The 13108-nt window shown below is 39.0% G+C and overlaps 1 protein-coding gene and 1 long non-coding RNA gene across 4 annotated transcripts in view; one reads left to right on the forward strand and one right to left on the reverse strand.

The window, feature by feature from the left end:
• LOC137858572 (uncharacterized) lies at positions 1-4221 on the forward strand. The gene is made up of 3 exons (XR_011097853.1): positions 1-1188; positions 2231-2277; positions 2505-4221. It is a non-coding gene; the product is annotated as an uncharacterized lncRNA (long non-coding RNA).
• HIBCH (3-hydroxyisobutyryl-CoA hydrolase) overlaps positions 1-13108 on the reverse strand; it is a 41315-nt gene that overhangs the window by 2181 nt on the left and 26026 nt on the right. For all 3 annotated transcript variants that reach the window (XM_068686521.1, XM_068686522.1, XM_068686523.1), the window contains 4 exons: positions 11707-11765; positions 10736-10817; positions 6054-6173; positions 4856-4889 (listed from right to left, as the gene is read on the reverse strand). In XM_068686521.1, the coding sequence (XP_068542622.1) occupies positions 4856-4889; positions 6054-6173; positions 10736-10817; positions 11707-11765 (295 nt within the window). The remainder of the gene's footprint in view (positions 1-4855; positions 4890-6053; positions 6174-10735; positions 10818-11706; positions 11766-13108) is intronic.

A 13108-nucleotide genomic window follows, 5' to 3' on the forward strand; every position in this document is an offset into this window, starting at 1 on the left:
GGTGGGCACAAAAACACAGAAATGGCTTGTGAGTGCTTGCTAATTAAGATGGCTTCAGATTGCATCGAGGTAGGCAACTACAGTGAATACATGGGGGGAGAAAAATGGGTCTGCTCCAGAGAGGACAGGAGTTGTAATGTGTAGGCTTCTGCTCTCATCACCTGGGCACAGCCCTGGGGGCTGCCGGGTGGCAGGAGGAATGCTGGATGGCTCCAGAAGAACCCAACCCTGGTAAAGGTTTCTGGCCTTTTCCAAACCTTCAAAAGGCTTTTTTTGGTACCCAGGCTTTTAATGACCAGCCCTGAAGTTAGTGCTTTCTGCCAGACCTGCTACCCTCAGCTGTCTTCTGTTCTTTCATGTGGAACTGGTGACAGCATGCACGATGCTCCTTTTGGACAAGGGCTATTTATTACAGCTCTGTGCAAAACCTGACCCTTCGTAGGGAACAGCAGAGGGCCTTAAATTCCTAGGGCTAATTTAAACACATTACATAAACGAATCATTGAAATAATTAATGAGGAAGCAGCTCAGCAGAGTATCTTTGGGACAATCAGGAGTATTTACTTGTAAATACTGACAGCTGCTGTAGACCTGTGGATTTAATCGTGAAGATGTGTATAATCTCAGTAGCCATACTTTACACCGTGTCCTGGGAAGGGCACAACTGAAAATAAAAATCACCAGTGAATGACCTTAATGTAAAAGGTTACTGAGACAATACGAATTCTCAGAAAGCATTCCTGGTATCACAGGAACGTTGAAGGCAGCAAGATGAACAGCTGCACTAGCAAACAATAGCAAGACAGAAAAGTTGATTTGTGTGTAAAAAAGAACAACGTGAACAGAATTTGAGCAGGTCCTTCAGGGCTTCTTTCTGGTATCAGGACAACCCATAATGGTACTATTCAAAATCTGAGCTCATTTAGAAATATTTTTATAATTTCAAAAAGAACAGCTAGAGTACCTGTGGCTCCCTAGGATGCATGAGCCACCCAAATCCCCTTCTCAACACACGCTGCCCTCAGATGGGTGCTATCAGCTTCTGCTACACAGAGGCACCTGTGTCCTAGCAGACCTCCTGACCAACACAGCCCACAGCACGTAAGGGACAATGGGCAGGAAGCACCTTGTGAGGTTCTCTGCTGACAAAGAAGTCAGGATAGGATGGTGCTAGAAGCTCACAGATAGGTGAGTTTCACAGACACTAGCTATTTGGAAGAACAACGCCAGATTTTTGGTATGTTGTTGTGTCCTTCTAAGCAGGCTTTGTTCCTGGTAACACTGAGGATAAGAAATGTGCAGAAAAGTTAGGTTTGAAGTTCAGTAGAAGGAATGTTCACCTAAAGATTATGTCTTATCAAAAGACATATTATGGCAGCTTATGACCTTAAAAGAAGACTTTAAAATGTCTGAAGTAAAATGTGTTTTTTTTTCTCTATCAAACAATGCTTGGTGAATGCCTGGAAAACAAGTACCATTGAAATGACAATTGCACTAACTAATATTTCTATAGCTGAAGACATACAAACATCACTTTTTTTTTTTTTTTTTTTACCTTGTAACTACTAAGGGAAAAGAGTAGTTCTGACTTGGAGCCCTGAATCCATTTATCCTGAAGTATAGGACTAAGGCCTCCTTAGGTACAAATAAACACCAACTTTGAATAGAAATGCACCATATAAGAATCTAGGTGGGTAATTCCTTAAAAGCAACGTTACATTAAAAAGTGACTTTATAACTGAGTAATTTGACTGGGTAAGCTCTTTTACACTTTTTTTGTATGTGGTGATATGAAGCTACTGACTGGTTAGGGTCAAAATATATAATCATCTACGTTTCTTCCATTAGAATCGTACTTATCTAATTATTTTCTTCAACTTTAGTTGATGCTCACAGTCTCACAGAATCACAACTGCTACCTACAGAAGACAGCACTGACTGGAGATGCTTTAAACTAGTGGGAGGGGAGTCCATCTGCATGCTACTACAGCTTCAAGTCTGAAATGCAGTAGTGGTTGCTGATAATTCTTGATTATGTGGCAGCACTGGGCAACCAAGTTGAACTGTCTGTTTGGATCAGCCAGTCTGACCTGGTGGTCAAACTGGATGATCATAATGGCATCTCCCGTGAAATGTTTAGTTTTATCAAAATTCAAGTATTTATTTCCTAACAGTATTGCTAAAATGTTCCCTTACTGCAATAATTTGTACGTATTTTGTGTTTCTCCAGCTTGATCTCAGTACAAGAATGGAACAGAAATTCTGGATACTTCTAAGGTAGGTTGAGGAAAGTTCATTACAATAAAAGTTACTGAGCACAGGCATTGTGGTATGGGTTTGTTCTCGTAGTGTTCTTTGTTTAAAAAAAATGGTAGAAGTGTCTTTAATAGACTTTAATTTGTGTTGTATTGCTTATATTAATTTGGCACAATCAAAACACTGATGTTTCTAAGCACCTGGAATGCTGTTGGTTGCAATGCAATCTGTGTACCTACTGCCTGCAGGGGGCTTGGTGTCCAGGATGAGCTGGCATCCGCCTGCTGCTAGCACAGCAGGAGAGAGGGCAGAAGCAATGCACCACTGCGGCACGCAGAAATGTATCTCTGCAAGATCAGCAGCATGGAGAAGGCCCTTACAATTCCATTTCAAGTGCAAATTCCTGCACAAATAGGAGTATAGCTTAAGAGATTTTTGTCCCTGCTGACTGCTGAGGCTGTAGTCTACCTGGATGTGTTCGAGCCCTGGCTCTAAAAATGCCCCCCCTGCTCTTGCAGTACGTGTTCAAAGCTCTTGGCAGTTACCTAGAGCAGCATGTTTCTTAAATCAGGTAATTTTCTATGAATCAAGGGGAAATGGACACTTAAGTGTTCAGAGACCACAGTTACCATTATATGGGAAGATCCAATGCCCCGTGGATCAAGTATGATTTGAGCATTTAATGGTTATGGGGTTTTGGCTTTGTTTACTAGCTCCAACCACAAGAATCATAAATGGGGAAGACTGCTTGCAGCAGGTTTTCAGTCTGGCTGAAAGCAAGTGGCTAAATGAGAAACAAAACTTTGACCTCAGATCAGAGTAGGTTTAAAAACCTTAGTATTAGCTTTTAATACATATGCTAGGAAAGTATTTTGTTTAAAATTATGGTTTGAAGTAGATAAAAGCTGTTATTAAAACCTGACCTGTGGCCATGCTGCTGAAAGACGATCTTCAAAAATTAATATCCGATAATTGTATTTTAACTTTACTTTGTGGTAGAAAGGGTCAACAGCTGGCTCTTAAATGCTTGGAATTTAAAAAAAAAAAAAAAGCAACAGATTTTAAGAAGACAAACCTGACAACAAGATTTGTGCAATATGCACAGAGCAGAAGGGTTTCAAGTGCTTGTTCTAAGCAGCCTCCTCAGTGCAGATGGATCTTTGTTTTCCTTCCCCTTTCTTGACATAGTTAAGCCTTTGCTACGTCATCCTACTTAAAAGAGAAGATACCCAACTGCTGTTCTTGCAGCCGCTTTCTTTACAAGCAGTTTGTGTGATTTACTGGCCACACTGTGAGAAGTCATTTGGTTTTGTCCTCTGCCTGGTCCCCAGGTGGTTCAGTGACACTGTGCATTACAAATTAGGAATTGGTTTGATGCTCATCTGAATCCCAGCCTTTGAGGTTTGCCACTTCCCAAATAACATATTTCAGCAGTTGTGAAAGCTTTTATCTGGTGCTTTAGAATATTCCCATCATATATTTTCTCTTTAAGATACCTTTATCCCCATTACCAGCACAATGAAAACCATGCACTTTTCAATGTGTGTGGTAAACTCCTTGAAGGAGCGTCTGCTAAGAAGTGCTAAAGTCTAATAAAAGTAAGAAGCTTTTTCCATGAGGTATAAACAGACTTTGAATCTCTCATCTCTAGGCCGTCTTTAATACAGTATTACTAATAGTAAATACTCAAACTAACATCCACTACTCGAGTGGATTTTAAGCTACTCTATAAAGACAGATATAAAGTGCAAGGAGGAGGTGATAATACATACTTGAGTATGTAATTGTGTGTGAATTAAAAGACAAGTTCCCCTTCCTCCCATCTCCAAACTGTTATTCATCCAAGTGTCTCATACTGTGAGCTCCTTGGAAAAGAAAATGTCTCTGTTTTTCTTTCACCTTGTGCTGAACAGCACATAAATAGTTAGTGCAGTTTCTAACAGATGTGCCATTGGCTTTGACAAACTGCATTGTGAATCAGCAGCAGAGTCAAGGACAGAATCTACGTCTGTCCCCTAGATGAACTTGGTGAAGTGCTGCTCTACCTTCACCTCCACCTGTCTGCTACCAATGCCATAAAATGCTGTATTGCTGAACAGTAAGTTTACATACATCGGTTTATTATAGTGAGACATCTTCATAGGGAGGGATTTTTGGCACAGGAAAAAGTAGTCTCTGTTCTACCAGTTTTCTGTGCAAGTACGTGTTCTTGACTTGGAGTCTTGTTTTTTTTAAACCATCTTATAGCTGGCTGAGCCAGCTGTGTGGCAGTGCTACATCTTGGCACACAAACGATCAGCACAGCTACTCAGTACTGGCAGCATTAAACACATTTTGAACTTTCCAGTGAACCACTGAAACCTTTACAGTGCTGTGTTACCAGGTACATAACAATCTCTGGGAGGGTGACACTACACAAAGGAAACCATGTGGCTGTTACGGTCTGAAGCACATGATGCTTTTTGGCAGATAAAAGCCGAAACTACAGCTGAGAGATGTCCTCTGGGCTGTTGCTGCATACAGTTTTATCTCCAGAGAAATAACACAACAGTAGCATGAGGTTGCATGTTATTGAGTAACCTTTCTGGTGTGTTCTTACCTGCTCGAACCCCTTCATAGAAGTCATGGCCTCTCTGAAAGACAAAGAAATAAGCTATTACAAATAAATTCTATTTATCCCAGAAAGGCAAGTACTCAGGATCCTGTTAAATCCCACTTGAACAGTTCTCACCTAGTCCTACTTTCTCATCCTTTATTAAAGAGTTGCATATGTTCTTGCTTAAATGCAGCCACAACTCTTAAAATCAGCCTCTCGCTCTGCAGTTATCCAGCCAACTTTCATGCAGTGCAAGCCCTCTCTGCGTTACATCTCATGGACTTTCCTAAGGAGTTCTCTATTATGAGGGGTAAGGTGTATAGAACAGGATGGGAAATTCTTTAGAGAGAGGCCCCAACTTCATGAGTTTTGTACGTATTTTGCATACTTAGAACACTTTGCTGTTAAAAAGAATCCTGGAAACATCCAGTTATTTTTGATAAAGGCTAAACTTAAATCCTTAAAAGGTGCTTCACTAGTAATAGAGTAGCAGTAGTGTTTTCAGGAAAAGGTATGGTAACGATGCTATTCAGGCTCTACAATGTATCAGAATGAGATACACCACGTTCTCACATGCATTTTTATTTGAAGCATTTACTTTAACTATAATCGTTTAAAATAAGATTTTGATAGATCTGATTAAATAAAATGTGACAAAACTAGTAAGGATTCCACTGGGAAGCTGAGATTTGTTAGATAATCCAGTTAGCAACTCTCCTTTGCTGCAAGGATGACTTCATCACGTGTTGTCAAAGTACTCAGCCCTTACTACAGACAGTACTAAAGTCTCTTGCTTTCTTCAACGAATTTACCACTATCCTAAAGGCAGTGATATACAAGTGGTCCTATCTTACTGACAGGAACTGAGAACTACATAATTTATATGGAAGACTTTTACAAGAACTCCAGATCCTTAAAATTTATGGTCCAAATACAAAACTTTCCGAACTGTAACATTATCATGGTTTTCTTGACAACAGCCTCGTATCGTTCTCATCTGACAATTACTAATATTGTCTACATTGAGTTGCATAAGAAGACATGGAACTGGAAGAAAAGAAAGTCACAGCCTGACAAATGCACAAAGAAGATACTGAACATAAAAACCTAGGAACTGTGAGCCCGTGACATAACCCATGTAAAACAGTCCCTGACAGACTTGCCCCCACCCTGGCTGGAAAGAGGCAGAGGGTGCTCTTACCATGCACGCTTGGCTCAGCCTGTACTCCATCGTGAGCACGTCCTGCAGGCTCATGGAAGCTCCTTCTCTGAGCTGTCTGAGAGTCATCTTTAAGGATGTAGGTGACATCTTATTAATGGTCTGGAGAAGACATTAACAATTATTCTTGTTCTCTTCAATTTAGAAGCGTTTGTAAATCCTTGTTCTACATTTCCAGGTTAGTAAGCGATGGCACTCTTCTCCCTGAGCTCATCCCTGGTCCTCCTGCTCCCTCCCACCGTGTTGTCACACCAAATAAATTCACCTGCATAAACTCTTACCAACAAGATCCCTGGGGAGTGGGCCATCACTTGTGGAAAGCCTACAACTCTTACGGTCACATCATTTCTGCCCAAATTACTGCTAGCTAGAGAATCTAATGCAGCTCGAAAGCCAGTTCCTAAAAGTTCCTTTTGAATTGCTCTTAGGTATTACTGGTATTGTAGCAATTGGATTTTATTTGATAGAATAGAATAGCAAGGTAATACCAGCAAGATTAGCCATGAACTTGAAGTATTTGCTTTACAATCATCTGCAAAGACCAGACAATGTAACAAGAAGAAAATCTTAGGGATTTAAAGGATATCTGGGATCTTGTCTGGGATCAACAGATAGTGCAGTAATTCAGACCTCCATAGCTTTATGATAGGAAGCCTGGAGGTCTTGCCTTCCCTCTTTTGGTAGAGCTACAGGCTATAAATATTGTGCCACAGACAGGGTCTGTTTAAGGCATACAAACAAATGCTGTAAATCTGGCTCTCATCACTATCCTTCAATTAACAGCGTGCCAGTAAACAGTAGGGGGAGGTGGGGAGGACAAAAACCTAGTTAAGGAAACAGAACTGAGCTTTAAAGCTTTCAGGTTTGTGGAGGAAAGAAGTTAAATCTCATAGTTGCTGATCCTTGTTTTATTACTCTCAACAAGGCTCCTTTCCCTGTAAACCCAACTAGAAGCTCTTTATTATTCACAGTACAATAGGCATTTCCTGTTAATTAGGACATTTGTACCACTCTACTGAGAAGTGGCAGATGGTAAGATTTGCCTCTTTATATGATTTTCAGGGCAGATATCAGACTCCTCACCCAAAGACTGAAATGGCAGGTTTCCAGTCATCAACATTAACATTTTTTCTGGCTCCCAATTATTCTTCATCCCTCTCCAGACACCAGCTGATACAGCAGTGACCCATTTTGCCCAGTTAAGCTGGAAAACAGGCAATTGCTATACAAGCAGGAGGCTGTGCAGTCGTCACTGGTTCTGTCATCCCACTTGATGCACGCTGACCATTCCACTTGAGAGAGACTTTAGCTTAGAAAGAACCAGTGCTTCCCTTACTGGGAACAATTCTTCCCTTACTGGGTTCTTTGACCCTGGAAGTGGATCATTTCTCCTTTGCTTTGCTTCACGTTCTGTTATCTGGATTGGAAAATCTTTGCTCGGACCAGGCTAAATGGTGTGCACGGTGCGACTCAATGGTTCCCTAGGTGAAATGGTAATGCTTTCTGGGCAAAGAAAGCTCTGAAAAGGGGAAGATCTGCAAACAGCACTTAACTCGTCTTGTGCACCCAGCAGCTGCCTTGTCTTGGCATATCAATGAGGCTGAAGGAGGCACTGCTATAAATCAAGCTGAAGGAAGAGGAACAAGGGAAGAAAATGGGTAGGTGTGATGCAGAAAAATGAGTCACCAGTGCATCTATAAATAAATCCTCCGTACAAAGAGGAGGAGGAGATTGCTACTTGGGAACAAGCCTGAGAAGGAGACAGGATAGGCTGAAGTGGGAAGGGGAGTACTAAAATGCAAAGGATTAGCTGGGCTCAAAATGCAATGTGAATCCTTACAATTCAGTTTGAAAATGGCTTAACAAATTCACTTTCTCCTTATTCATGCAGTCCATTTTAGTATCAAATAGGTGAAAGCCTATCTAGGAAGTAAAAATGCAGAAGTAGTGTAGACTGGACAGAACAGGACACCTAGGAGAGTATGCAACGTATTACATTAGGGCCTGTTCAATAAGCTTAGGGATGTATGTCATAATTATACAGCAAGGAAAAAAAAAAAAAGAATGAACATTCCTGCAACTAAATCATTTATAGTCTCTGCATTTAACGTTTGCACGTGCTGTTGTTCCTGTGCCTGGAGATGAAACCTTGGTTTCACAAAGCGACAGGAAACTATCATCTGCAGAAATCCTAGAGGTACTGTGATACTACTGATAAGGAAAACAACTCCTTTCACACAGGTCATCAAACTGCTATCAGGGATAACATCTGATAACCCCAGAGTGCTGTGGTTTTGCCAGGTGATCCCTGCTGAGTGATGTAGCCAGCCGCTGCTTTGTAGGTGCTATAAAATGCTCAGCCACCAGGGTGCAAGCTTCCATTCATCCTCCAGCCACAATTAAAGTTAATTACCATTCTGCTTCCCCAGTAAAACAAAGCCTCCAGTTTAATTGGCAAACATCTTGCGGTGAAACTATATTTGTACTTGATTTTTTTTTTTTTTTAAACATAAATCCATTTTCCTTCTGTGAAATATTCACAAAATGAAAAGAATCAGTTAAGGATTTAGTCCTACAAGCATTTCTTGCTTAGTACAGAACATGTGCTGTTAGAAACTTGTCTGAGATTAACATACATGTTCACACTAACAAGCCTTGTACTTGCTAGAAAATAATTTCTAACAAATTTCTGCAAAGACAGAAGCAGTTCATTAACACAGTCTGATTCCTTGTGCAGAACAAAAAATACACAGTTGTTCAGGAATAACTCTTTTACCAATCATAGGAAAGAAAGTCTGCTATAAAGTCCTATTAAATACACAAAATAAGATTCGAAGCAACAAAAGATCCATAATTTGGTTGAGGAATTTAAAAAATATACAATTGTAATTTTTAAGTAGATGATAAATTTAAGAACTAAATTAAAACTATGACAGAAATGTACTCTGGGAATCATAAGGAACAACATTTATTTTTTTAATAGGGAAGATGTGAGTTATGAGGCTGAAGATGGAGCAAACAAGTGTTGCAGGTTTGGGTACTTGGAGCAAATTTGGTAAAACAAGGAGTCCGGTTAACCAATTTCAGTAACAAAATATTTCCAGAATCCTTGCATCTGTTGTAGTAAAACTGAAGTTCAAATAGACAAACCACCCTTTAGAGACTACATGCTCGTTTAGAACATCTCCCCCAGGTCTGATGATATTTTGAAATTTTAAGATTGTATGAAATTATCTTAGGAAAAGCTGTATGTAAATAATCCTCGATTGTTTTCAACCTCCATCAAAACTACTCAAAACGGTGTCCCTGTAAATTCATACTAAACTTTGTAACGGCTGGAAATAAAATAGTAGGTTGTAACTCAATACTATAAAGAGCCCTCAAAAGTAACTGATATTAGCATGCTATCAAACTGTCTCACAGACCTTAATATAACTACTTTTCTCTGCTATCTATAACACGGGGGAAAAAGTAAGGATCTGAATCATACAGCCTATATATAACCTGGGGAGAAAAATCATGATGTTAGTCTGTGGTAGAGTTCAGGTTTCCAAACCCACAAAATGATTATTCTGGGACTAGCTTGTTCGACTACTTTAATTAATGGAGCTTGAATACCAGTGGAAAAACATTATTAGCCTCCTCTTTCATTCAATTTTGCTTTCGCAGTACATGTTGCAAAGTACTAGGCGTACTAGTTGGCATGAAGATGATTTGAAAATTTTCCTCTCTGTTTGAACTGTTTGAAAGTTCCAGAGACAAGATAATAAATCTTTAATTAAAAAGTATAAATAAAATTGTATGTGTTACCCTGAGTAATTATTCGATAATATTATGAAACTTACTGTTCCATCCTGGAAGTAGCAGGGGCAGGACACCTAACATCAGTGATGCTACGTCACAGTTACATGCCTTCTGCTCGGTGGCAGTCTGTAGATGATAGTTCTGTTTTGTTTTACTACAAGAGCAGGATTCTGTAAGATGTTTAAGCAAAGCTTTTGCTGGAGGAATGCTTGTGTTCCATCAAATTTTAAGTACCATTTGAATAATAATTAAAAAGACAAACTTTTATGATGCACCTGAATACAGGTACTTCAAAGGAGAAAGGGAAAATATAAAGACTTCAGATAAATGAGCTGCTTCTTGCTTTTGTGGCTGGAGTATACAGGAAGCTTGTAGCATTACTGTACGCTTTTAGAGTAGGGACTACAACCAACACTCAGGTGCATTAAAGAAGATAATAAATACTTTGATAAATTGCTTGCTATTTACCCAAATTAGATATCTGAAATGGAGGAAAACAAACAACATTGTTCTGTCACTGTTTTATTCCAACCTCTGCCAATAAAATGAGGAGCTATAAAAGGAACCTTTGCCACCATCAACCCCTGACTGTGGGGGGGAAAAAGGGAAAGTGCATCTATTTTTTACTAGATTGCACTAGACAATGTATAATGACATTTATGTTTTGTGGTTTCACAGAGGAATATTCTTCTCAGAGTAGAAATGCTTGCAATTCCATGTGACTGCATGAGAACTTAAGGATTGCATTTGCTGGTGTTATGTAGTTTTGTTTACATTAATAAGGTGATTATAGACTGTGCCAAGATGAGAAAGTACAAAATCAGGCTTAATTTCTAACAAAAATAACACAAAGGCATTACCTCTAGCTGCTTAATGGCGAAAGGAGAACCATCTTCCTTTAATTTTTTAACAATTTCTTCCATGCTATTTGCTGAAAAAAGACTAAAAGAAAAAGAAAAGAAAAACATTAACTGCTTTGGTTCTTCAGCCTTCATCTTCCCTATGAAATGCCAGTAACTGCGAAATTAGAAACAGAGCTTAACCAGGTGATTTGGCTTTTCTTAGCAATGTGTTCCCTGTCATTCAATTTTGAGTAACTCAGTTGACAGGCATCTCTTCCTTTACAGATCTCTAGCGTTTTAATACACCTCACGTTAGTTCTGATATTTATCTAAAAACTCTAATTACTACCATCAGTCCTTTTTTTTATATTTTGGTAATGCATCACGTTTTCAACTATCAGCTCTGCTCCACTGGTTTGGTGCCAACACCATTCATCTTCAACACCTTTCAGCATCCCTGCCGTTGGAACTAGATAACCTTTAAGGTCCCTTCCAACCCATGTCCTTCTATGATTTCATGATCTCCACTAAATCCATTTAGTTACTGGTGTCCTTCCTCAAGATTTTTAGCTTCTTATTGCTCTCCTTCCTTTCTGCTTTCTTTTCTGATACAAAGAAGTCCCAAACAGTCATAGGAATGACCTTGTTCCAATGAACGTGAATGTGTTTTGTAATGTGTCCTTTCCAGATGAAAAATTACTCATAGAAAACCCTTTCCAGCTTTCTATAAAAAATATTTCTTCTCGTGTGCCATAGGGCAGTTTAAAAGAATGGTATACCAATCAGGCAACGATGCTCAAAAGTATTTAATATACTGAAGACTGAAATATTTAATGAGCTTCACAAGGCACCCCAGAAACAAGTGTTTAAGTGGCTAACTTCAACGGCATCTCCATCGCCTTACCTTTGGAACACTAATATACTGCTACTGGATTTAACTTGATGTTTTCTGTCCAAAGGAATAAAAAAGAAGAAAGATCCACAAATACCTGTTAATCTTCTCCATATGTTCATCAAGTACAAACTCCTTTTCTTGATCAATTTTGCTCTATTTAAAAAGCAAATGCATATTTTACTTGGTTATTTTAGACTGTCTGAAAAGCCTACCAGTACTGAAAAATTTCAGCGAATTATTACAGAAATAACATAAATGAAAACATACATTTTTTTACAAAAATTTAGACAACTAAAAGGTTGGAAAGACCTGACGGATTTATGTGGAAAGGCTGTCAAATGTTTTAGATATTCTGGCACTAAGGGGCTTGGGACACATGCAGATGTTTCAACAGTGGCAGCTGAAGCTGAGACAGAGGCTCCCTGTCAATTCAGCTCCGATCACTAAAAATATGCAGCCTCCTTTTCCATAAAATGTCATCCTGTAAAGCTGCATACCGCAACATATAATTAATTCTATTTCATAGTTTTCTATTTATCGAAGTATTTAGTGCTACTATTTGTCATTAACTTATCCAATGTATTTTTTAATTAATCTTTATTTATGAACTTAGTAATTCTAGAGCAGAAGTAGCAGGAGTACCATTGCTCATTTTAAATCAACTGCTCATTTTAAACAACTGGGCAATAATACTCAGGGTGACTGACTTCAGTGAACCCCAGTTTGGCTCCAGAAGTTCCCTTTCCTCTGAAATAAAATTACAACACACATCAATACAGCTGAAATAGCAGCTGAATAAATCCACTGTAAAGCCCAAACCTTTTATTTTCATGCTATTGTTATGTGGGGCTAACACAAATGCTAAATACGTGTTATCAATACAGTTAAATTCACCTCCAAAATCTATGGGTTTGTCCACTGGGAGAACAGCACCTTTTTCTCCCCAGGAAAATGTTGCTCTGAAGACCCCATATGCTTTCATTAGAACCTATCTGCACTCTGCTAATATGAACCCTGTAGATAAGTGCTGTGCTTATTTATAGTCTTTTAATTATCTCAAGGTTACAAACTTACAAAATATTTGAGAAATTAATGGAACAATGTTAGCCCTTAAATTCAGACTTTGAACCTTGCCTACATCACAGTAATGCTAAAATTCACATCAAATACATGAAGTTAGCATAATTCTTCAGGTCAGTAAAGAAAAAGGGGATGGAAACATAACATCCACTTCAAAGTGAGCAGCCTAGTATTGAATAACTGGCACTGTAACTTCTGCAGCCTCTGGAGCACAATTATGGTTCTTCTCCCTTTCATTTGTATTTGTCAGAAACCCTGGATTTCAGGATAACTCCCTAGATTGCAGTTCCATCATGTACCACTCTCATTCTGCTACTGGCTATGTATTTTGCCTTCTGTAAAGCATGCTAGAAATCAGAGAGAAACAGGGAAAATTAAACAGCAGTGTATTTTCTGCATCACTATGCTACCAGCTG

The sequence above is a fragment of the Anas acuta genome, chromosome 6, assembly GCF_963932015.1.
Source record: "Anas acuta chromosome 6, bAnaAcu1.1, whole genome shotgun sequence".
Classification (NCBI taxonomy): domain Eukaryota; kingdom Metazoa; phylum Chordata; class Aves; order Anseriformes; family Anatidae; genus Anas; species Anas acuta.